General features: G+C 35.4%; 1 protein-coding gene across 2 annotated transcripts; it reads right to left on the reverse strand.

Moving 5' to 3' along the window:
- Positions 1–1,458: 1,458 nt before the first annotated feature.
- Positions 1,459–27,179, reverse strand: LOC146929127 (beta-amyrin synthase-like). 2 transcript variants are annotated; one of them, XM_085701195.1, is made up of 16 exons: positions 26,890–27,179; positions 9,797–9,982; positions 8,365–8,454; positions 8,015–8,212; positions 7,837–7,921; positions 6,744–6,910; positions 6,459–6,650; positions 6,227–6,340; positions 4,199–4,318; positions 3,740–3,862; positions 3,319–3,417; positions 3,100–3,156; positions 2,660–3,028; positions 2,496–2,579; positions 2,241–2,324; positions 1,459–1,879 (listed from the first exon to the last, which is right to left on the reverse strand). In XM_085701195.1, the coding sequence occupies exons 1-16, from the start codon at positions 27,088–27,090 to the stop codon at positions 1,757–1,759; spliced, it is 2,292 nt and encodes a 763-aa protein (XP_085557321.1). In that variant the 5' UTR covers positions 27,091–27,179; the 3' UTR covers positions 1,459–1,756. The 2 variants fall into 2 exon arrangements, with proteins under 2 accessions (XP_085557321.1, XP_085557322.1); XM_085701196.1 differs by lacking the exons at positions 9,797–9,982; positions 26,890–27,179 and adding an exon at positions 8,597–8,780.

A 27,179-nucleotide genomic window follows, 5' to 3' on the forward strand; every position in this document is an offset into this window, starting at 1 on the left:
ATCAGATACAGACTCTTTAAGACTCTAGAATTTCTAAGATATGAAAGTTGATAAGAAATTCTAAGTGAACTTTTGAATGAAGAACAATTTCAGCAAAGTTTTGGCACTTGTAAATTGTTGTTGAGTCCTTTCCAATCTCTAAGTCTTCACTCCTTTATATAGAGGTGTGAAAGAGACGTTGTGAATTGCCAGCACATCAAAATAGAGTCGTTTGAAGCTTTCATCAATCATCAATGATCTTTTGCCTAATATGGTAATTGTCCTATGAAAGATCAATTTCCAATCCATTCCAAGTCTGAGGGAACATCGTTGCAGGCAGAGCTATTTTTCTTGTCTTGTAGCAGAGACACAACAGAGTAGTGGAGGTAGTGGTTGTACACTTCGTACAATTGTACTTTGTCAACGCTCTTTAAAGAACAAGCATCCAATGCCTTCAAATCCTTTCAAAATGACCGTTTCTTCACTCTTCTAGTGTTCTGCAATGCTTAGACGAGATTAAATCCATTGAACAACCTTTAAAGCTTTTAGTCTTGCATCTCCTGATGAAATTCTGCTTCTTGTGATCTTCAGCTTCTGATGAGATGCTTCTGATGAACTTGCTTCTGATGACTTCATCACTTCAGGAGCACTATTACTTCGGGAGCACTTCTCTTCAGACGCTTCAAGCTTCCTTTTTGTTGATTCCTTAGCTCTCTTTTGTTCTTCCAGAACCTATTTAATATGTCAAATTTTTGTCTATGGTCCTGTACACTTGAACAAATATTAGCTTATCCAATTGACAATTTTTAATACCTTGTTATCATCAAAACTCTCAAGGGTTTAATGTTAATAATATTTTGTTCCAACAGAGCTCAACTCTATATGAACTACAAAGAAAAGTTGTTGGGAGACGTGGTAGAGAAGATAAAAGTCAAATGCGACAATAAATGCTGAGATGGTGACTCTTAAGAAAAAAAGCAAGACACTCCCCGGATGATTCGTGAAGTACACTCCATAGAATACAACAAGGGATAGGATCTACCAAGAATGCAACAACATCGAATTTCGAGAAGCGGGCATCACCAATCCAACCCCGTCATAGAGGGGCTAAGGACTGACAGGTCTAGGTTTTGCAAGTTTCACAAATCAACCGAGCATAACACAGATTATTGCTTCCATTTCAATGACGCGGTAAAGGAGCTCGTCAAAGAGGGGGAACTTAAAAGATTCAATAAAGATGACAATCTTCAGGACAATAGAAGGAAGCACATAGAATCACCCTGAAAATCATCAAGGCATAGTGAATCACCAAAATGGAAGAGGTCGTCCGGCCGAGGTGAGGCTCCACCCTGGAAGTCAATAGTCGCTGTTGAGAACAAATATGTCAAGCGCGAGAAAGAATAAGACCCTCAAAAGAGAAAACGCTCATTCGTACACTCCATTAAAACTCACCCCAAATTAATCACCCTTCTCAAATCATTGCCATTGAAACAATATATTAGAAATCAAAGACCAATGTTACATTTGGGGTATGGCACACAAACCTTAATACACACATAAGCTAAATGTCACCATACTTAATACACACATAAGCAAACATGAAAAAAACATTATTCAATATATGGAGGAAATAGGCTTGGCTGCCCAATTTTTTTTTTTTTTTAATGACCAAAATAACAACATAACTTGGGTGCCCAACTTGATTGTTCTATTTGCCTGATTCTTTCTTTGTTGATATGACTTTTTCCTTTTTGTGGTCACACCATTTTAAGTTAAATTAAACCGCAGAGGAAGGCAGTGGAACTTGTCTACGGTATTCAGCTAGAGCCCACAGTGGAAAAATATCTCTATACATTGTATAATGCAACATACAATTTTTCATGAATACTCCTGTGAGTTCCTGCGGTAAATAAGATTAAAAAATTACTAACTGTATGAGATAATAAATGCAAGCATGCAATTCTACTTCTTTGATATTAAAGTTAAAAGTGTTTTATGAGTTCTTATTATCTTACGCTCATGAGAAGAGCTCAACTCAAAAGAGTAGTTTATTATATGGAAGAACATCATGGCTAAAGTTTCATATTAATTGAGCCCTTTTTTTTTTTTTTTTGTATTCAATGTTGAACTTATAACAACCCACATAGTGTCACACAATTAACATGCCAAATTAATCGATACACAAGTGTCTAAATATATTGTGAGCGAATCATAAATAAGAGCCATGTTATTTAATATCAAAGGATAGATTTGACATGAACCTGTTGAGGCCAATCTCCTTGTTCCAACTGGGAATTTATGAGCAATTTTGCAGCACGATGGAGAGGAGTAGGGTCAATCTCTGCCTGTAATTATAATGAAGATGAAAACACGTATTTTAAGATTGATTGGAAGTTATGGTAATACATAAGTATTTTTACTTTTAATTTATGATGAAGTTCATTAACAATCATTCCTTCAAAAAAAAAAAAAAAAAAAATTAATAATCATCATAGATAGAAATACCAAAGTCAAACCTGGCCAGCATGAATTAAACCCATAAGAGCCCATGCAGTTTGTACAACATTTGACTGTTGGCTTCCTTCAAGAGGTACATATACCTGCATTATTGTCAATTTATTTTGAATTTATCAAATAATTGATATCTAATCTAATTAGTAATAATTACTCAATTATGAACCTTTTTTGGGCATGATAGATAGCTCTCTCCCCACCCCCCGTCGTTTCTTTGTATTGTGAGAAGAAATTTAACAGCGTTACGAATAGCAGCGCAATTAGAATAATTCTTGCCAGCAGCTGCTAAACCACCAAGAGCGAACCAAGAACTATAAGTGAAACAAATTCCAAAACTTCCATACCATGAACCATCAGTTTTTTGTGTATCCTCAAGGAATCGAACTGCATTGGCAATCAAGTTATCTATCTCGTTCTTCCTATGCCCTGGATATAAATTCTTGAACAAAACTAAAGTTTGAATCGCTGTTCCAGTGCACTCAACATATTCATGTTCAATTACCATGTCCTCGAAAAGTTCTGTGGGATTGAGTAGCTGGAAATAAATAATAAAGCTAATTAGTTTGTTAACTAATTGATATTTAGCTACATCAATACAATACTTACTTCCAACCATTCATGACCTCCTGCTGGCTCCCAAGCTGCCAATCCACCATTTTTACTCTACAATCAAAAAAGGATGTCGTGTCAATGGTCAATCGGGTCAGTGATCAAAGTAATTTAAACAACACCTTGAGTTAATGTTGATCAAAGATCAAGTAGAAATTTGAATGGTTTGTGATTAGTTAAAAGTATATAACTAACAATACATTGAACAATACTTGCCTGAAGCGACAACATGAGATTGACTGAATCATATAACCTTTCCGTTTCCATCTTTTCCCCCACAATTTCTGGAGGAAACATTGATAATAGTAGACAACACTGAAACACCATGGAAAATTACGTGGATTAACTTGCATTTTTTTTTTTAATTGTGAAAGCTTATTATCAAATTATGTTATTCTTAACCAACACACGTTGGCTCAGTTGGTAAGGAACGGGCCACTTCCTTGCAGAAGGTTGTGTGTTCGATTCCCTCTGCCGATGTGAGGGCAATGTTGGTGGGTGATCTGTAAGTACCTCTATAAGTGTCCTTTGGGCTCGAAGGCGTGCCCTGACCCTGGTGTTGACCGGAGCCGAACCCACTTAAACTTTTTGTAACCAAAAAAAAATTATGTTATTCTTAGCCTATGTTGGTAGTTACCTTCAAACCTTCTGCGGTACAATCAGAAACTTGCCATCCATGGTCTTGATCGGAGAAAGTCCATGAGCCTTTAGAAATATGACGATACATACTCTTAAAATCTCCAGAAGGGTTGTCCCTAACCTGTGAGATAAGATTATGATAGATCTAAAATTAATTACTACTCTATATTAATTATTTTAATTTCCTACAGTATTTTCTAACTTCCCAGAGCATAGCAGTTACTACTCACACATAATAATAAAATAAATTGTCTAGTTCTATTACATAACTCCTTCCCCAACACTAATTTGATTTCTACTTTTCTTTCGAACATAAGTCCTAGTGATATGAGGTGGACATCAATTTGATTGCAAGATAAAGCTAGCGCACATATGCTTCAAAGGCCTGATGATGAACACCAAGTTACAAATAATAAACAGTGACAACTACATTATCTATCAACAAAATTAAGCATACCTGAGATTTCTTGATGAAATCATGTCCTTTAGCAAGTACCGGACCAATTTCCTCGGTTAGGCCAGTGGCAAGCAAAGCTTGAACAGAAAAACTAGTATTCCATTGTTGGCTACCAAAACTCTGAATTGTATAGATACAAAAATTATTTAATTAAATGTATCCCATCCATTATAATCATAATAATAGAAGTAAAAAAATAAGAGTTAATATTGTATGATCACAACACCAAATAAATAGTGTTTAGGCACATATACATAAAGACACTTATCTCCAAAATGTTCGGTCGATTTTTATTATTACTACAAGAAAAATAATGTCTTTTGTGAGTGAGTCTGATCGTATAAAAACTATTCATTTAGTAGGATTGAAAGAGAGACTGTTTGGTGCATTACTGATTGGCAACAGCTGGAATGGTTGCAGTTTTTTTGGGTTTGGCCTCTTGTTTAGGCGTAGTTATGGTTCTGAAATTTGGTGGAGGGTCACCATATTAAAGGTTCATAACTGTGTCTCAACCGGGTAAAGGAGTGGAGTATTATAAGGATAGTCATAGTTTGTTTCTTGTGGGTTTTTGTGGAGATTTAGGGTGGTCCGCATATTTATGGCACCTTTGTGTCATTGTTTTACCAGCACTGCTATACAGCCCGACAAATTTTTTCTTGAAATTTCAAGAATGCATGTGTTTAATTTGTATTGGTGTACAGTCCTTAATTGGTGGAATACAGGAGGTAGTGGTGATATTTTATTTTTTTGTTACAACAGAGCAATTCCATCGTGAAGTTGTCGGGTGCATTTTTTCGGGAACTTTAGCATTATTCTTGTTTTTCTACCACTTTCTGCTTCTTGCAGGATTGGTTTCAACTTTCAATAATATTTGCTGTTTAAAAAAAAACATTTTCTTTTCGTTTAAAATATCACAATGACTTTTGAATCGTCTTTTAATAATCATGAATTTTGAGTGAAACTATTAAATTGAATCTAGGATAATTGATTTTTCCTATAGTGTTACACTACAAGATTCCTTGTAAGAAAACTGTGATATTCAACATTCTTATATTCTTCCTTGTTCTTTATTCATGTATTTTCACCAAAGTTACAAATACCGTATTTTTTTATCTTTTTGTATCTCCATTTGTTTATTCGGTTTGAGAAACACACGCAACACATTCACCTCTATTTCATGACTTTCTAGTCGCTGAGTCAGTTTCAATACAATGGAGTTGCAAAAAAATAACAGTTTTCAACTGACAATAGTTGAGATAATAAAAACCATTGCAATGATTTTACAAGATATCAGTGTTTTATTGATTATCCATAGTTGAGATAATAAAAAATCATTGCAATGATTTTGCAAGATATTAGTGTTTTGTTGATTATCCCTCTTGTGAGGTAAGGATTGCTCCAACTTATAAATAAATTGTTAGGCAATCTCTTATTTGATGTGAGACTCTTAACACACCCCTCACGATCAGTACTATGACCAGCACTATTGAGTTTGGTTCGTGGACAAATGGTGGGTGGCCCGATATCAGAAACTAGCAGGTGCTCCAGTGGATCTTGAAGAGGCTCTGATACCATCTTAGAAAATCGTGGTTGGACATAACACAACCCCACAAAATCGGCTTATGAGGTGAGGATTGCCTCCACTTATAAATACATTTATCCGATATGGAACTCTTAACAATCCCAAATAAATGAGAGGAATTACAAGGGAGAATTAGGGACCAAGCAAAATCAGGTTTGTGAGAGAGATAACAAAGGAAGGGGAAGGGGTGGGAACGAAAGGAAGTAGGCGCTTCAAAGGAAAATGAGTAGCACATGAAGTAGGCGCTTCACCTTTCATTTTAATCAAAAGGTTTATATTTATTCTACTCATTCTCACAAAAACTACTCATTTCACTTGCTACATCCCCGTATAACAAAACACTCTATACATGCATAACACTAAAATATTTGATCAATTGATAGGGACATTGCAATATGCATAGCACTAAAATATCTGATCAATTGAATAAATAAATCTATATATACCTGCATCGTCATTCCATCTTCAGAAATCCATAAATAATCTGGGATCCTTGCAAGATGCTTATTGAAAGAATCTGCATCTGGATCTTCCACCCAACAGGCAAGCATACATAAAGCCTGATAAATATATACATGTTAGTGCCATATTTCAATTGAAAATCAAAAGGCTAATTCTACTTATTTTGATGCATACAACTAAAAGTCAATATGCTTAATTGTTATACTAAATAAATACCTTTTCCACACATGCAACAGTTATGTATCGACTATTCTCATCTTCGTAGTGGATATCCTTCATTGCTACTTGTAGGGCTTTTTCTCTGACCAATTTGTTGAAAGGCCAACGAGTTAGAAGTGGTTCAGTAAAAAGGTAAAAGCTATCCCATATTAGATCTTGTATCAAAGGATGAGGATAGTAGATATCTTCCTGCGGGGCATAAAACAGATTACTATCCCTCATACGTTAAAGAGATGTGTAAATCCACACATATTGTCATGAATTAGAGACAATGAGCCTCACCTTTGCACATAGGTGGCGTGCCTTTTTCCAATTAACTTTACCATAAGGTTGAGTATGAAGTTCTTCTCTCAACTGTAAGATGAGTGGTGTGATTGGACCCACAAACCTCTTTCCGTACAAGTAAGACATCGGTAAATATACTAGTCGACAATAGCACCACATTTTAGCTGAAATTAATTAAACTTAGATGAAAATCAGATAGATAAACACTCACTCAATTAAGTAATTTATTTCACATGTATATTGTATTGGACAATATCGCATATATAGCAGGAATAGAATTACAGAAAATATTGCTTGACTAAGATTAGTTAGAAGCTTGTATAATTGTAATTCTCTAGCTGTTATGATGCCAACCTAAATTACAAAAACTATAAATGGAAGAAAAACATCTCAATGATGAAAATAAAAGAGTATATTATTATCGAAAGGGAAAGATAATTGCAAAAGAATGAATATCCTAGTGTCCAATAAACCAAACTCGTACAAAGAACAATATTCCCACTTTTGGTTAATGTGCTTTCGCAAGACATACTCATCCTCTCTCCCCCTCTGACATTCAGTCTATATATATATATATATATATATATATATATATATATATATATATATATATATATATATATATATATATATATATATATATATATATATATATAATTTTGTTTCATTATGCTGCAATGTATATTTATACAATGATGTTTTTTTGGACACTGAGTATCTTGGGCACTAAGCATGTCTAACTTGGAAATCAAGTATATCTAATTTGGGCCACAATTATCTCTAACTAATATACAATACACTAATAATTTATACATTAAATATTTTATATTCTAATACACCCCCGTAGTCGAAGCGGAAGGTTGACGAATATTGAGACTATCTCTGAAATCATCAAATAATTGCAGTGGAAGACTTTTGGTGAAAATGTCAGCTATTTGATAGTGATATGGGACATGTAAAACACGTTTTGACCTTTAGCAACATTTTCACGCACAAAATGGATATTCATTTCAATGTGTTTTGTGCGTTGGTGTTCAAAATTCAGGGGGAAATTGTTCAAAAGATTAACAAAAGAATCAATAAACTCAACCTGGATGCATAGGGAGAAATGAAGGAAGGAGCCAAAATTCAGGGGGCATTGGGTTGCTTCCACTCCAATCAAAAAGACCAAGTATCTATAGGTAAAGGATATATTCAAATTAAAAACATATTGTATGTTAGTTTGCAAACATTTTTATATTGATTGAATAAAAAAAAATGGTACCTACCGAAAGCCATGTTTTCCCCCATGAAGGTATATGTGTTACACCACCATGATCACGAATCCAGTGTCTTGCTCTAGCGCAAGCATTGTTTTGACCGCCATCAGGCCCTTGTCCAAGAATCCGCATACATATGTAGTTGAGTGCAGTTGAAAACATGATGCTGTGACCCTCAATGTGTAGCCCCCACCCTCCATCTTCATTCTGCAAATGAAACCACAACATGGTCAATATCAATTGTTGATATATAATAGTCATCATCAACATAGATAAATGTCACATACAATGGTAAATTAAGCTAAAGAAGCGTATTTTTGTTTCTTGAATCATAAATGTGTGTCCAAATGGAATGATACCTGATGACAATATATGTAACGAAGAATCTCTTTACGATGTTCTTGTGGGAATACAGAATCAAGATGTCCAGTAATGTAGAGACAAAAAACCTGCAATATAAAAAATTAATGTTGCTTAGTGTTTATTCCAGAATCCAGATTACTAAATAAACAAGGATTTAAAAGGAAAATTGATAGAGATTAAACAAATAGTGAAAAGCAATATGTTAATGTATTGCACTGTATAGCACACCTCTGATCCACAACCCAACAATGAGATCTCTTATTGTTTAGAACCTGAGTGAGTCTATAAAAGGTCAATCATTGTGACAGGTGAAGTGGCTCACCGTCATAACACTAGTTGTGAGTGAGGAAAGACGAAGAAGGCTAGATTAGAATAGAAGGATCGAAGTAAATATATTTATAATTTTAACTCACGTTAAACTAGCCTTCTGAACCCTCTTAGTCTTACGCCTCCACTTAGAATATTTCGTTTATTGGTTGAAGAATGTTAATCAATCAATATCTCGTGTTTATACTGTTTCAATGATAGCAACGATATAACAAGGCTTAATTATGGCATCGGTCCCTGCATTGTTTGGCATTGACCTTTGCAGTTTGTAAAATTTTTGGCTTTGGTCCTTCTGTTAAGTCCAAGATAAAAAAAAAAAAAAAAAACAAAACAAAAATAACGGTGTATCACGTGGACCAATCATTCCACACCACGTGGCATACTAAAGGACAAAAAAATATCTCATCTTTTTAATTATTATTTTATTCATTATTTTTCTATTTTAAAAATATCATTAATCTTTATACTTTCAGAATTTTTTTTTCTTTTCTGATTTATAAAATATCATTAGTTCTTACACTTTCATCATTTAAAAAAAAGATTTAGGGATCAATATCAAAGTCCAGGGACTAATATCAGAAAATGATGAAAGTGTAGGGACTAATGATATTTTTTAAATCAAAAAATAATTAAAAAGCTAATTTTATTTTCTGTGTGCCACATGACGTTGAATGATTGGTCCATGTGGCACACAGTTAGTTTTGTTTTTTTTTTTTTTAACTGTGACTTAACGGAAGGACCAATGCCTAAAATTGTACAAATCGTAGGGACTAATGCCAAACAAAAAAAGTGCATGGACCAATGCCAAACTTTGGTGAAAGTGTAAGGACCAATGACGTATTTAAGCCATATAACAAATATAACATCTTAACAAAAAAAAGAAGACAAATATAAGGTAAATTCTTATCTTTTTAAATGGCACCAACAAAATAACATTTTTATAATCAAATTTGTTTAAATGTTTAATTAGAAGGAGAAAAAGTCAGCCCAAAACAACGTATTTTCTTTATATCGTATAGATACATGATAACACCCTTTACCTTCATGGGTGCGCACCTTCCTAGTTTATATTAATATATTGAGTGATTTGCAAGTACTCACCAAGGGAGGAACGTAAAAGAGAGGTCCTGCAATTTGAGCAGGCCAATGGCCATCACTGGTTTGCAATGCAGCTAGGTGATGTGTGCCTCTTCTCAATGTTGTCGTGGCTTTTTCATATGTTATTTCTTCTCCATCTTCTATCTTCACACCGGCTATTGTTTGTTTGAAGTTATTTTCTCTTAGGACCTACGTACATGTGCCGAGAAGAAAAAACATGTGCATTATTTAAGATCAGAAAAATGAATTATGTGTCTGTGCACACTGACATACATGTGCCGAGAAAAATGAAATTATATATATATATATATATATATATATATATATATATATATATATATATAGGGATTTGCTAGAACACACCCACTAGTTTATATGTGGGAGTGTTTTAGCAAGCTACACCTTAAGGTGTATTTAACTACTTTTTAGTTATAACTTGCTAAAACACACCTTCTAAAAAATAAGTGGGTGTATCCTAGCAAATGCCTATAGGAGTTGCTAACATACACCCACTTATTTTTTAGAAGGTGTGTTTTAGCAACATTCACCTTAAGGTGTATTTAACAACTTTTTAGTTATATCTTTGCTAAAACACACCTTAATAAAAACTAGTGGGTGTATCCTAGCAAACCCCATATATATATATATATATAGGGTTATGATAGAAGACACCTTTTGTGAAGGTGTCTTTTATCAAGTTACTCTATGAGCATTTGTTAAAAGACACCAACTACTTTTTATGAAGGTGTCTTTTATCAAAGTTATAACTAAAAAAGTGAAAATCACACCTTGAGGTGTGACTTGATAAAAGACACCACACTACTTTTTATGAAGGTGTCTTGTAACATAACCCATATATATATATATATATATATATATATATGGGTTTTGTTACAAGTCACCCTTTGGTGGTGTCTTTTAACAAGTCGCACCTTAAGGTGTGATTTTCACTTTTTAGTTATAACTTTGCTAAAAGACATCTTCATAAAAGTAAGTTGGTGTCTTTTCGCAAATGCTCATAGAGTAACTTGATAAATGACACCTTCATAAAAAGTGTCTTCTATCATAAAGAGTAAGTTAGTAAACTTACTCCCAGTTGTCTTTGACCAAAATATCAACCTATTGCTATTCAAACCAATTTAAAATGCAAGGGTAGTTTTGTAAGTTTCCTTTGATTTTTTTTTTTTGCTCATAAGTCTCCTTTAATTATTTAAATTAAAACAATAACATAAATCTCTCTCGCATCAATTCGAGTGTTTTCTTTTAACGTAGAATAAAAATAAACTAGCACTGTCCCAGTGAGCTTAGCTCAGTTGGTAGGGATATTGCATATTATTTGCAGGAGCCGGGGTTCGAACCTCGGACACTCCACTTCTCCACAATTAAATTGTGTGAGCTTTAACCACTAGGTTACTTGACAAAAAAAAAAACTAGCACTTTGCATGCACTTTTTTTATGATATTTTTTAAAGAATTTGCACTCAACTCTCGTTTAATTATTTATTTTATTTATGAATTTGTACTGCATTCTTTAGATCTTATAAAATAGTATTTTTTTTAAGCTATGAAAAATAAAAAGTGTTGCTTTACGTTTTAATTAAGCTACAGAAATTAAACATAATGTTGGATTCAATCTTAAAATCATTAGTAAAATGAGCATCCTTGACTCTCGAAATTGTAAGAATTGAACACTTTATACATTAAATTTGTAAAATAGAGAAAGAGACAGAGAAAAAAATGAGAGAGAGCGAGGGTTTCAGTTGCGGCGATCCTAGGGCACCCCTAGGGCAACCGCGTCGGAGCTATTTTCCGGCAGAGCGACATCTTGGGGGGTGTGGGGTCCAGCCAGGGTGGCAGATATGGGGGAAATAGGGGAGATTGGTCTATGGTACGGTCTCGGAAGAGGAAAGCCACAGAATCGGATTAAAGAGGACTTGACAGGTTTTCAGGTTTGGAAGGGCATAGAGGAGCGGCTATGGGAAGAGGACAGGTTCGACAATCGGCTTTCAACAGGGTTTCTTTTGACAGTAACCACGATCAGAATGGGGGGGAGGTTTGGAACTCGGCACGTCAATTCAACACATCTGAGGGGCGTTTGGCAACATCAGAATGGCATGGGAATCAATCTGTAATTGCTGATGGTAAAATGGCCAGCAAAGCCTCTTTTTATGTTACCAATTTTCCTGACAATATTCCATTGTTTCTTCTTCGTCAAGCATTCGAAGTTTGTGGCATTTTGACAGACGTTTACGTAGCTCGGTACAGGAATGCTCGGGGCCAAGAGTTCGGGTTTGTAAGGTATGTAAATGTGAAAAATATAGCTAAATTGTCACAGGCTTTAAATAATGTTTGGTTAGGGCAGTGTAGAGTTAAAGCTCGCGAGGCTCGGTACGATAGATTTGCTCATAATGATGTGGTTAGGGTTGAGGAGGTTAGGGATGTTGTGAAAACTGTGAAGCATGATAATATTGAGGCTAAACCGGTGGTTAGGGTAAGGGGTGAGGGTGGGAAAGGAGGTGGTGGAGGAGTTAGGTGAGGCAGAAAACACAGCGAGAGTTGGGAAGGTGGAAGTGCCAGTCATAGGAAAGGGGAGATCGGTTAAGTTGAGGAGGGTGGAGGGCTGTGAGCGCGGTGATAAGGTTGAACATGTGGTGTCAGGAAGCGTGAAGGTTAAGAAGAATGTATTGGGAAAGAAGAACAAAGGAGGTGTGGTTGCGGAGAGTTTGGAGGGACAGTCGCAGCTGCCAAGGCCGGTGGTGGCTGCTGTTTCGAAAGCTCAACAAGTGAACACAGTTACTGAATTTTTTCCTGTTTATAAATCACGGGAGGAGAATCTTAATTGGGCAAAGTCCGTCATGGTAGCTACGATCTTTGTCGGTGACTCGGTGTTGGCTTTACAACAGAGAATGGATGATGCAGGTTTTGGACATGTGAAAGTTACGCCTGTGGGGGGAGATAAAGTATTTCTTCATTGTACCGGAGAAGAGAATATTTGGGAGGTTTTCAATGAATCAATTGCAATCTTCAGTCTTCTTTTTTCTAATATTCGTAAGTGGTCGGCAAAGAACTTTACATATGAACGTGGAGCTTGGGTTCGAGTTTATGGGGTTCCCGTTCACGAATGGAACGCTGATTTTTTTACTCGGTGTGTCTCTGGAATTGGTAAATTTATGCAGCTTGATGAGGGTACAGCAGATAAGGAAAGATTCGATTTTGCACGTGTTCTAGTATTGACGCCTCAATTGGAAATTATTAAAAAGACAACTGAGTTTTTTATCGACGACAGCAAATATTCTGTCAATATGCTAGAGGAATGGGGATGTAATTTGGGGGAGGATGTAATTTGGATCAACTACCGGTAGAGGAACCACATTTTAATGATGATGATGATGATGATTTTGATGAGGTCCAAGGCGAATGGGAGTTGGATGATTTGGTTATTGATTTGCAAAAGGAATGGAGTCAACATGGAGGAAAAGAGATTGTTTCCCGAGTTTCTGCTGATGTTCTACCAACAAGTGCAATGCCACCAAAGCCTTTGAACCAACAGCCTAATACACTTGCTGATGGAAGGAAGGATGTTGTTGCGGCTGTTTCAGCAGGTCAGCAGCATGCAGTGGTGTCCCAGCTGCTACCAGCATGCAGTGGTGTCCCAGCTGCTACCATCGCCTAAGTATCAAGATTTGTGTCCAGAGAACAGCAAGCATATTGAAAGGAAGGATGAGGGTTCGGCTTCAGCAAACAATCAGCAAGCAGATGTCTCTCAGTCACTTTCAAAACCGATGCAACATGTGTTGTGCCCAATGAGCAGCAAGCAACCATTTATTCCCACATGTCCGAAGGATCAAGACATTACTGGTCCGTGGAGTTTGAATTGGCTCTCACAAAAACCTATTTTTGAGGGTGGAAATGTTTTCACTTCTTCATCCAAGATTAGAGTTAATAAGACATTTCGGGGAGTTAAGGTCATTCAACCTTCACAAACTATGTCGTCAAAGAAAAAGAAGGGAGGGGTAGCCAAGTACTCCATGGGATTCATGAAAAGAGTAGTTAGAATGCCGGCAATTGAAAGGAAGCAAATTCTAAAAATTCTTAAGAATCATAAGAGTAAGAGGAGGGCGAGCAAGGAGAGTAATAAGACAACGACATCAATTACATCTTCGTCGGAGTATTCAAAAAATTCTAAGAATTCGTTCTCTTCAGTTAACAAAGATTGGGAGAATTGGGTGTTGATTCGTGGTAAAGCAGAGAAGGTGGCGGAGGATGTTAAGGAAATTGGTAGGGTGGCGGGGGTGGTATATGATTGTGAGACAAGTAATTGTTTTACTTTATTAACTAGGGAAGGAAGAAAAGATTGGAGAGCAACAAGCAGTAAGACGGTGTTATACCCTAATTTTGGACCTAAAAATACTAACTCAATTCTTCTTATCTTGCATTTCAAGCCATTTGAACTATCTCTGATCAATTACATCTTTCTCTGTATTTTATTTCAATGTTGTCTGCAAAATTCACAAAAAAGGGTATTTTAGTCATTTCCTATGTTAAAATTTCTTTCAGTCTTTGAAAAATGGTTTGAGTCTCTTCAAATGGTTTGTATAAGTCTTTGTTTCAATCTCATGTCAAAATCCATTCCAAAAATATCATTTGAGTCATTTTTAGTCAGTTTAGCCCCTAGGGGCATTTTAGTCTTTTCATGTGTTAAAACCCTGTTTAAATTCTAAAATTTGTCTCTGAGTCTTTTAAGTTGCTTGTATAAATTCTTGCTTTAATTCCCTGTCAAAAAACCATTTTAAAATTTGCATCTGAGTCATTTTGAGTCGTTCTAGTCCCTAGGGGCATTTTGGTCTTTTCACACGAAATTTCGGCAGAGAGAGGTTACTTTAAAGTACCTCATTTAAGCCATTGGTTCATTTTAGTCCGTTTTGTCAATTTTAGTCGTTTCACTTTACGTTTATTTCAAATTACGTCTTTTAATTCAATTTTATTATTTTTTTCATTTTTTGTCCTAAAAGTTTCCAAATTTGCATTCAAGTCCTCTTTTAATAATCTTCCTTTTTTGCAGAATAGGCCTTTTAATTTCACATTTTTGCATAATAGTCCTTTTGGTTTCGAATTTTTTAAATTGCAAAGCAGTCCACATTTTGTCCAGGATTATTTTCTAGTCCTTGTTTAAAATTTGCAGGTTAGTCCTTTTAAAGTGCCAAAATTGCAGAAGGGCCCTTGAGTCCAAAAATTGATCCAAGGACGAATTAGTTACAAAGTCCAGACAGGTGGCAAGCACGCATTGGCTATCATGAACACATGTCACCTATATAAAGGCCCAATCATCACAGTCCCAAACAGAATGAAACAACTCAGCAAAAATTCAGTGCCACATCACAAACAAAACTTCACATTCTCTCTCCATTCAGTTACGATCCAAAATCAGGATCAATCAAGAACACAGAAGAACAATCACAAACCCTAGGTCCTCAGAATCAAAATTCAACACAATTCCAATGAATTGGTGAGAGTTCTCAGAGATTCGAAGCTGAATCATCATCACTGAACTCAAACCACTGCAATTCAAGCACAAATTCGGAGAATTCGTGCGATCACAGTGGAGAAGAAGAGGAATTGAAGAAAGATTCGAATCAGTGAAGAAGAAGAAGATCTAGCACCGATTTATTTTCGGTTTCGAAGCTTACCAGAAGTACCAAAAGCTTGCAAGGATCTATCTTGTTCGAATCTCCAAATCAAACTCAGGTAAACACATAAATCCTTCTCGTTTTAACCTTAAATCATCATCGAAGGTTCGTAGTAAAAGATAAACGGTGAATCGAAGTGAAGATCCTGAAAAGCTTTTGAAAAATTTCAAAGTCGAAACCCTAATTTCAAAAATCATGAAGATTCACCGTTTATTTCCCAAATCAGAGTGTATAATCATCATCAGTGAAGAAAATAAGTCAAGATAGGGTTTAACTTCAAAAAGATTAGGAAATTTTTTTTTGAAACCCTAGAACGTAGATTCAAGTGTAGATCTGTTCAAATCCATGCCTTATTTCAAAAAACAAGTCTAAGAATCATGAAGAGGGGTCAAAGACAAACACAACGACATAAGTTTTTTCCAGAAAAGAGTTCAGGTGCGGCGGCGCCACCGGCGAGCCACCGCACCTCCTCCGTCGTGTTCGTCGGAGAAGATGACCAGAAGAGAAGAGAGAAGTGAGAGTTTCTCTCACTAAGATGAGAGAAGAGAGAGAAGTGAACGTAGGAAATGGACTGGACCGGCAGGTTTGGGGTTTTATAAGCCCCTGAACCGGTCTGGTTCAATCCTGGTTCACTTGGCTTTCTTTCGTGGCCACAGGATTTAGGGTTTGATCCGTTTGGATCAATCCAACGCTCCACAGTCTCCCCTTGAGATCCAGATTCGTTTAGGGTCGGGCTTGGGCCTGTTTCTTTGTTTTCTCTTGTTTTTTTTTGCTATACGCACCTGCTGTGTTGATTCCTGCACCTCTTGCATATCAAAATTTTCATCAAATCTTTAGTTAATTTTCTACGTGATTTTGGTACTTTTTCTTGTTATTTTCATGATATTTCCATGTGAAAAAAATGGATGAAAAATATATGAGGATTTCTTGTGATATTTTGTTACTTTTGTGCAATTTGTGTTCTTTGGTGTGTTTGGATCTTAGTAATTTGATGCATGAAGTTGATCATTGACATGTGATTTTGCGATGCTCCTTTTCAAGTGGTGATATGTTTATGTCACTGCTTGTGTTAATATCCTTTGCTTTCTTGCATTATAAGTCACATTATATTTTGTAAATATGTAAATAAATGTGTGGATGATGTCTATGTGTTTTCATATCTTTTTAGTGTGATCTTGACCTATAATTGTTCATATTGCTACAATACCTAAGGCTATTTAAAAACAAGCATGACTTGAACAATCATAGGTCATGGTCTTGGTTCTAGTATTATTAGCATTTTAGGTCCTTTTTGTGCTATGTTTTGCTCCTAACTTTCACTATCTTTCTATCCCTTTTTCTTTTCTACTATTCAATGCCTATTATTACTAACCATTTTGTTCATTATTCCATAAGCATCTTCATCTCATTTCATATTCATCTTTATCTTCTTGCAATTTAATTTCATGCAAAAATTAGAATGTAAAACTTAGGAAATTTTGTAATATTTCTCCTATGCTTTAAAATTCTTGCAAGACCATAGAATGTATCTAGGCCAATGATGTAAAGGACAATGGACTCTAATGATGTACACCGACACAAGCACCGACACATGCACACACATCACTTTAGATGTATGCTTAGAATATGCATGTTTAGATGTATGTTTAGGATTGTATGTTTAGATGAATGCTTAGGATTTACACTTAGAAAAATCAATTTTCCAAAAAAATATGAACAACATCACTCAAATATTTTTTTCTTAATAAACCTTGGGATCAAAATCCCATTGAATTTTCCTTTTCTTCTCTTAAACAAAATCTTAAAGAATTTTAATCATACTTAGACCTTTTTGCAATTGACTAATTCCACCTCACTCTTTTCATAATCTCATGCCCTTGAGGCCTCTTTTCTCCATCCTTCAAAGTTCCAATTTTCAAACTTAAAATCAACCAACAAAAACAAAAACATTTTTGGAAGAGAACTACGGTGGATTTGATCCCTTAAACGGGTACGTAGGCAAGGGACAAAATTCCTTCAATTCAAATAAAATAAAAATCCAAACACATTCTTCTCCCTCCAATTCTTCACTTAGAATACCTTTAGGTTTAAATAAATATTTTCAAATAGCATTTAAAAATAGAGCGCGCGCGTAGAAATTAAAGACGGTTCCTATAGGATACTATAGTCGTTATGGGTGCCTAACACCTTCCCGTAGCGAAAACAACTCCCGGACCTCGATTCTCAAGGGTTTTGCTTACTTTTTCCCTTCCCAAGAAAAAATAAGATATCACCGGTTAGAAAGGTTCAAACGTAATCAATGTTTGACACCCGAAAACCAAGATAAAACAGACGGTGAATGGGGGAGGTAAGGGAAAGGGGAGTGTGGTGGAGGGGTGTTGAGTCCGAGGGTGTGTAGGGTGTGGTGTGAAGTGTGTTATCAATGAAAGTTTTATCTTATAATGTGCGGGGTTTAGGGGGTGGAGAGAAAAGGGCGGAGGTACGGAGGTTGGTTACTAAGAAGCAACCTATGGTGTTGTGTATGCAGAAAAGTAAATGGCAGGTGGTGACGGATGCGATGATTAAAAATATTTGGGGTGATGTTCCTTGTGACTATTCTTTTCGACCGGCTGTAGGGGCAGCTGGTGGTTTGGTAACTGTTTGGGATACGTCGCGTATTGTGGTGTATTCATCAATGTCTTATGGAAACTTGTTGGTTATTAAAGGCAAGGTTATTCTTACTTCTGAAGAATTTATGATTTTTAATGTGTATGCACCGTGTGAGACGACGGCTAAAAGAGATTTATGGGATGGGTTGAAGACTAAGGTGCTCAACAACAATGATGTGTGTGTTTGTGTGTGCGGGGATTTTAATTCAGTGCGAAGTGCAGATGAGAGGAAAGGAAGGGGCCTGGTGTTTAGACAGGCGGATGCAGACATGTTTAATGATCTTATAGATACCAGTTTCTTGATTGATCTGCCTATTTGCGGTCGCCTTTTTACATGGTACAAAGGAGATGGGGTCTCAATGAGTAGGTTGGATCGTTTCTTATTGTCTGATCAATGGTGTGCGATATGGCCAAATTCTATTCAGGTCGCCTATCAACGGGGCCTGTCTGATCATGTTCCTTTGATGTTAATAACATAGGATGCTAATTGGGGTCCTCGACCGCTTCGGATGCTTAAATGTTGGTCGGAATTTCCAGGGTACGGTGATTTTGTCCGAGAAAAATGGGGTTCTTTTCAGTGTCAAGGATGGGGTGGTCATGTATTGAAAGAGAAGCTGAAAATGCTGAAATTTAGTCTGAAGGATTGGCACCAAAAACACGTAAAGAACTTGGACAACAAAATTATAGCAGTTAAAAATCAGATTTCCACTTTAGAATCGAAAGCAGAGTTGTCAGCATTACCTGAAGATGAGTTGAAGGAGCTTCATGACTTGTCCGTTAATCTGCACTCTATGGCAAAGGTTCAAAATAGTCTTAATTGGAAAAACTCACGGATGAATTGGTTAAAGGAGGGTGATGCTAACTCGAAATTTTTTCACGGAGTTATGTCCGGCAGGAAACGTCATAATACCATTAACATGGTGAGGGTGGACGGTGCAATAGTTGAAGGTGTGAATAATGTTCGGTCAGCTATTTTTACTCATTTTTCGACTCATTTCAAATCGTCAAGTGCTCATCGGCAAAGAGTGGGTGGTCTTCAGTTTCGTCAGTTGTCAGGTGTGGAAGCGGGATCTCTAACAAAACCGTTTTCGCCGGTGGAGGTGAAGCAAGCTATTTGGGATTGTGACAATTTTAAAAGTTCGGGTTCGGATGGCGTCAGTTTTGGTTTTATAAAAGAATTTTGGGAGTTAATTAAGGATGATTTTATGAGATTTCTTTCTGAATTTCATCGTAATGGGAAGCTGACAAAGGGAGTTAATTCTACATTTATTGCTTTAATTCCAAAGGTGAACAGTCCGCAGAGGCATAATGATTTTCAGCCTATTTCCTTGGTGGGATGTATGTATAAGGTGCTTGCGAAGGTTCTTGCTAATAGGTTGCGTAAAGTTGTCAGCAATGTTGTTTTTGACTGTAACAACCCGATTTTTCGTTAGATTTATTTTATTATTTATTTAATTGCTCTTATGTGTAATTGTATGTGCTCATATGTGATTATTTGCCTCTGTGTGTATTTTCGGGAATAGAAGGGTATTTTAGTCATTTTGGACTCAGGGATATTTTGGTCAATTTGTGAGTAGGGGTAATTTGGTAATTTTGATGAAGATTATTTTTAGTGCTTAGTGAGAGTGGTTATTTTACTAAGTGCTAGAGAGTGTAGTGAATTGCTTTATTACCGGTAGGTGACCGTTAGTATTACATTTTACCGTTAAGTGAGTAGTAACATTTTTGGGTTAGAATATAAATGGGTTAGGCTCATTAAGACATTGTGAGTTGAGCCCAATTAGATAGAACCTATATAAACTCTAGTTGGTAGAGAAATAGGGTTTTACCAACATTTTCACAATTGGGAAGAGATAGAGATAGAGAGAAAATAAGGGTTTGAAGAGGAGATCTAGAGAAGGCTAGAGGGAGCTAGAGATTCAAGATTTAGGAGCTAAAGTGAAGCCTTAGTGTTGATTGTGAAGAATTAAGGTAAGGGGGTTAGTCTTTAATTATAATCCTTAGTTTAATTTCTACCCAATTCTTTACATAATTGTGGTTAAGTGCTTAATTTGATTTTGGTTGTAGAATTTCGTGCTTAATTTTGTTGACATGATTATGTACAAGAATTGAATGATAATTGTGTTGTTGTTGTTGAATTTGTATGTCAAATGGGTTTATATGCATAAGTCATGTTTTTGAATGATTATGATGAAGAATGAAGTTGTGGTTATTATATTGTTGATGAAATCATGATTAGATGTTGTTGTTGAGATTGTTAGATGTGTTGTTGATGAATTGATGCTTTTTGGGTATCATGTGTTGGTGAATTATGATGAGAATTGAAGGGTTGTTGAAGGTTTTGTAAAAATGTTTAATTTGCTAAACTGTGTTGGAATGGTATTTGATTTCATGTTTGTTTGAGTTTTTGCAAACCTTTTGAGTACATATACATGTAAACAACCTTTGGGAATAAATCTGGATGTTGGGGGATCAAAATTTGGGTTTTTGGGTGAAAAATGGTGTGAAACTCGTAACTACAGGGGAATTTTGCTAAGAAACTCGCTAGTAGCGAAACTGCCTGGAGCTTTTTCGCTAATAGCGAAAATCTCGCTAATAGCGAAATTGCCCAGTGACAGCTTTTTCTGTTTCGCGTTCTTGTGTCTTTTTCCCTCGTTTCTGTTTTGATCTGGCCTTTGGTGTAAACATGAAAGTTGTAGATAATTGAGTTGGCTTTCTAATTCCGTTGGTTTGAAATGAAAATGATTTTTGGTTTTTGAGTTATGAGGCAAATACTCCTAAGAGGTCTTAGTGAATTTTTACGAAAAATCCGCATAACTACTTCTAAGTTGACCCAAACCTCATGGATTGTTTCTTAACTTCAAATTTATGTTCTATGAGTTCAATTAAGGTGTTTAATGGTCTTTAAACTATGATTTGATGGATCTAACTTGGTTTTGTTTTGTAAATGAATTGGTTTTGCAAAATGATACCAAGAGACGAACTTTGTGATTTTCATGAATTCGTCGTATTTGGCCGGTGAAACACGAAGGTATCCTCTACTGCACTTATATGTGGCCTAGAGGTATACTTAGTTGAGGGCATTGGAACTTGTCTACTTGGTTTTGGCTCAATTGCTCAATTATTTCTAATGTTGTGATTTTGAGAGACGAACTTTGTTGAAAATGATTTTAAGAGTCGATTGCCTTATGAATCCTTTATGGATAGTTGATATAACTTATGTGGAGATGATTGATGGTGTATATATGTGACAACTATATGTTGATTGAATGGTGAATGTTGTTGATGATTATATATATGTTAAGTGGTGGTGAATTGTTGTTGATTGCATATATACTAAATGTTGGTGATGATCATTTGATGAATGAATGGTGGTGAACATGTTTATGTTATGTCGATTGTTGAACATGTTAAATGTTGATTGTTGGTGGTGAATTCATACATGCTAATTTTGGTGGTGATATTGTTGGTGAATGCATGTATGCAAAATGATGGTGATAATGTGGTGAATTGATTGTGTGAACATATGCATTGTGTCGAGTCATATGTTCATGCATTCATGACTGATGGTGGCGGATTTTATATCCAATTGAGGTGAATTGTAAGAGGAGGTGTACTCTTACATACGATGTTTTTGTTGCATCAATGGTGACAACCTTGAGGTGATTTGGTACCGCATGCATCTAGAAGAGTCTAGAACATCACATGCATTTGATTTGTTGATGAGTCGTGTCATAATTGAATATGTGACTTGGTGAATTTGTGTATTGGTGAAATTTGGTGAATGTGTGATTGTGTGGATTGGTGTATATGTACATTGGTGGATTTTGTTGATGGTTGTAAATGAATGAACTATGCTCTAATTGCATGTCTTACTTGTTGTGCTTATACACTTGGTGAACCTATTTGATGATGATTAATTTGATATATAATAATGATGAGGTGAGAATTATATACGTATATAAATATGATGTGGTGATTTCTTTGATAATGATGATTGCTTGCTTATAACTTTGGAATGATGAAATGTACTTGTTGAATTAAGCATGCTATATGAGTAATGAGGTGAGTAATATTTTCATTTGATGGATGTTGATAAATGATGAACTCTTGTCGATGACTTGATTAAAGATTAAATATGTATGTTATGCTATGATAATAATGTGATAGCTTGAAGTGCAAGTGATGGGGGATAATCATGTTATGCTAGTATTCTAGGAGGAATGGTTATGGATATGTGATATGTATGAATCCTTGAATACTATGTTTATTATTTGCTGATTATGATTAATGTAATGCTTACCCCCAGTGGTTTCGACCGCCTACCTGTCTGTATGGATGGGTAGACGTTGTGCAGGATTAGTCGCTTGGTGAGTTGCTTGGTGGATGTTTGGGTAGCGGGAGCTTCCTCCGCTGTCGTATCTTAGGGTCTAGGATAGGCTCTGATTAGGCGTCTTTTCTTTTGTTGTTTTGGATGACTTTTATTTACGGTGTATGAAGATTATGACATGTATTTCTGGAGATGTATTATTTGTATCCGCTGCGACTGTTGAGATATTTTTATACATGCATGTTGTTTTGGATTTTGTTGAGACGTAGCGTCTATTTCTTGAATATTTGCTATATTTGCGTGTTTTATCGCTTAAATAGAAATATGGCGTTACACTGACTCCCAATCTGCGTTTGTTAAAGGGAAACAAATTTTAGATGGTATCCTAATTGCTAATGAAGTAGTAGATGAGGCGAGACGTATGAATAAAGAGTTGTTTTTGTTTAAGGTTGATTTTGAAAAGGCGTACGACTTAGTGGATTTAACTTACCTTGATTCCGAGATGGCTAAAATGAATTTTCCAACTTTGTGGCGGAAATGGATTTTTGAGTGAGTGGGAACGGCAACAGCTTCGGTCTTAGTAAATGGGTGTCCAACAGATGAGTTTCCCATTTAGAGGGGTCTTCGTCAAGGTGATCCACTTTCTCCGTTTTAATTCTTGTTAGCCGCAGAAGGATTTAATGTTCTAATGTCAGCAGTAGTGGGGGCGCAACTTTTCAATGGCTATAGGGTCAGCCCGGCCGGTGTTGTTAAATTGACTCATCTTCAATTTACGGATGACACTTTGATTATTGGTGATAAGTGCTGGCTGAACGTGAGTACTATGCGTGCGATGTTGCTTCTGTTTGAGGATATATCGGGGTTGAAGGTGAATTTTCACAAAAGCATGTTGACAGGTGTGAATATCTCGGATTCTTGGTTGTCGGAGGCTGCTTCGGTGATGAATTGTCGTCGGGGGACCATTCCTTTTATTTATTTGGGACTCCCAATTGGTGGTGATTCTAGGAAGTTATCCTTTTGGAAACCGGTTGTCGATCGCATTGTTACTCGCCTGTCGTCGTGGAATAATAAATTCATTTCCTTCGGTGGCCGTCTGGTACTTCTGAAGTATGTCTTGTCCTCTCTTCCGGTTTACTTTCTTTCCTTTTTCAAAGCCCCTGCAGGTATAATTTCTTCTATTGAATCTATTTTTAAAAATTTTTTTGGGGGGGGGGGGGGGTGGTAAGGATAGCAGGAAAATAGCTTGGATTAATTGGGAGTCTATTTGCACTCCTAAGGAGGATGGTGGTTTGGGGGTTAGGAGGGTGGGAGATTTTAATATTTCTTTATTGGGAAAGTGTTGTTGGAGGATGTTGATTGACAAGGGTGGGTTATGGTATCGTGTCTTGAAAGCGCGGTACGGGGAGGAGGGGGGCGGTTGAAGGATGGAGGGAGTTCGAGTTCATTATGGGAAAATTGTGAGTTAGAATATCCAGCTAACATATCAAACACTTCTGCAACATTCTACTATCTAAATTATACAAGATTGTCTATACTATATATAAAGAAAATATGAGATTTTGAGGGATTTTAAGCTGACATTTTTGTTATTCCAATTATATCCTAAAACTAATTTTCTTATAATAATGTTATAATGTTGGTGTTATTAAAAAAATAAGAATTTTGTTATATTTGTTATATTATTGTTGTCATTGAAAAAGATAAATATGTTTTGTTGAGTTTTGATACATTTAAAAGTATAAAATATTTATCAAAAATTTTCTTCTAAGGCTTCAACTATGACCTTAACCAATGTTAGATTCACATCATGTGACATAGATTTGAAAGTTAAGATTACTCCTTTACCAGATTTAAATATTGTTGTTGAAACATCATTAACAAACCAACCTATATTTGATTTTGAGGAGTCGTATGAAGATAACTTAGAAGAGGAGACAGAAGAGAGCATCAATGGTACCATTATCATAGGTAATAAAATTTTGTTTAAATTTGTAGATAACAAGAAACAAATTTTGTTTTAAAACAAAACAAACAAACTTTGTTTAAAAAAAACAAACTTTAGTTTTCCAAATCTATAGCATTAATTGAAAAAATATAAGAGTAATTGACAAAAGGTATAATTGACAAATCATACCCTTAAAATACCAAACGACATTTAAATAGGAACAAAAAATTCACCCTAAAACGACACTTAAAAAGGAACGGAGGGAGTATAAAACTAGCGAAAATGACGGGCACTCACGTGCCCGTCTTTCTGATCTTTTTATTGAGCTAACGCGTGTAAATTATGAACGTTGTTTTATATGAAATTATGATTTTGATTAAAATTATAAGTACAAATATTTGTGACTTATAAATTGTAGCAAACCTAAAAAACCATGTTTATCTTTTTCAATAACAACAGTAATTTAACAAATATAATATAAATCCGTATCTTTTTTAATTCCACCAATAATACAACATTAATCCTTAAAAAAACAATATAACATTAATATAGAAAAATTTGATTAAGGGTATAAATGAAATTATAAAAAAATGCATCTCAAAATCTCTATCCACTTCATATATAATCTATATCTATATTATATCTAGGCTTAATTGCAGTTTTAGCCCCCTAACTTTTCCAAAGTTGCGATTTTGACCCCTTAATAAAAAAAACTACAAAACCGCCCCTTAAGTTTTGCAAATGTAGTAGTTTTGGCCCCCCAAGACAAAAAAAATGATACGTGGCACCTCACTTAGGGTGCCACGTCAGCGTAGACCGAGTCAATATTGGTCTTGGGGGCCAAAACTGCCACAGTTGCAAAACATAGGGGGCAGTTTTGTAGTTTTTTTTCTTCTTAGGGGGCCAAAATCGCAACTTTTGAAAAGTTAGGGGGCTAAAAATGCAATTAAGCCTTATATATATATATATATATATATACACACACACGATCTTTTAGGTTGGCTTTTTCTTCTTTCAAAATTACCCTCAACATTCAATACAAATAACACATATAACAAATAGATAATACTGTATTCAAATATTCAAACAAAATGTAACAAATTGTATATGTGAGATTTTTTTTTCCTTATCAATTAAAAAAGATAATGAATGAGAGTGAATTCAAATATTAAAAAAGTTTAACAAACACAATATTAATTTTTTGTTACCACCAAATATATCGTGTAACAAACACGATATGAGTATATGTCTAGTTTTTTCTTTTATCCTTAAAAAAAGTGTAACACTAGATCAAGTATACGTGACTATAACTTTTTTTTTTTTGACAAGACGTGACTATAAATATAATCAATAAAAAAAGAAATTATCATTGATACACTAAGATAAACAATAAATGATCATTATTTTTCTAAAAAACAATAAATGATCTTTATTTTATTTTTATTTTATATACAGATAGACGAAAATACGACGAGTTGATAAATAATTTCGTTATATGCTTTGACATTAGCGTAATAAAAAGAGCAGACATAAATTGTATGAGTAAATATAAAACGTCTATATTAATTTTATCGTACCTCTAACGGGCTTATAAAAAGGAATAAAGACAACAGTATATAGTGTGTGTTTGGTAAAACGTTTTCAGAAGCCAAACCCACGTTTACTTTACAAAACGCAGTTTCCCCATTTTTTGTGTTGTTTGGATGAAGAAAAAGTGATTGGGTGAAACATGGTTTTGGGTTCAAAACGCCAGTAGAGATGAAGCTGAAAATCCTAGCTTCTACGGCAAAGCAAAATCGAGTTTGGATTTTAACTTTTGGTGATTGATACATTTTACCAAATCACCCATAACTTTCTTCTTCACCTCACCCCAGATCTTGCACTTTTTACCTCTGAAACTCACAACCACACACAGATCTGACTATCTCTCTGCAAGGCATAAAATAAATCATGAAACCATTAAAGAAGGGATTTTAATTCCCCTCTGAATTTCACTATGTTTGAAAGGATGAATGAAATTATTGAGATGTAGGAAGAAGAATCGGTGTTGATAGATGAAAGAAGGCTATGGATAAAAGAAAAAAGAAAGCGACAGAAACAAGAGTGTAAACATAATTTTTTTTCTTTTTTATTAGGTTGTAGTGTTTTTTGTTGAAAAAAAGAATCACACTTTTATTTTATTTTTTTGTTGAAAGTTGGGTTGGGTTGTAGTAATGTTTTTTATCACACGTCCAGTAGCCTTTGCAAATGTGATAAATTTTATGTTTAGGGGTGTTTTGTCATTTTACATTCAAAATCAATTTTAATTCAAACTATCCAAACAACATCAACTCATAAGAATCATTTTTAAACAAGTGTATCAAAACATAAATCAATTCACCTCAAATTCACTTTTAACCAAAATCAATTCTCTCAAACTCAATTCTATCAAAATCAATTCTCGCCGCTATACCAAACACACACATAGTATAGCCATTAACCAGGTACCTGAAAACGCCAGAGGAGATCACCGCAGGGCTTGACCTTGAAGCGTTTGTTATAGAAATTCTTACGAGCTTCTTCAACTTGGGTCCTCTCTTCTTCACTACCTGCTTCTGGATCATACTCCCATGTTTGTCTTCCCACAAAGTTATTTGTACTGAATAAGTATGGGTTATTCCCACCTTCTGCTATCTTCAGCCTCCACATCTTTCTTTCTTTTGAATTATTATATATATAAGAAAAGAGTCAGTGGTGAATGATTCTAGCAAGAGCTTAATTCGATTCCACACTCATAT

Source organism: Medicago sativa, chromosome 4, assembly GCF_051527215.1.
Source record: "Medicago sativa cultivar Bolivia chromosome 4, Bolivia_mono, whole genome shotgun sequence".
Taxonomy (NCBI): domain Eukaryota; kingdom Viridiplantae; phylum Streptophyta; class Magnoliopsida; order Fabales; family Fabaceae; genus Medicago; species Medicago sativa.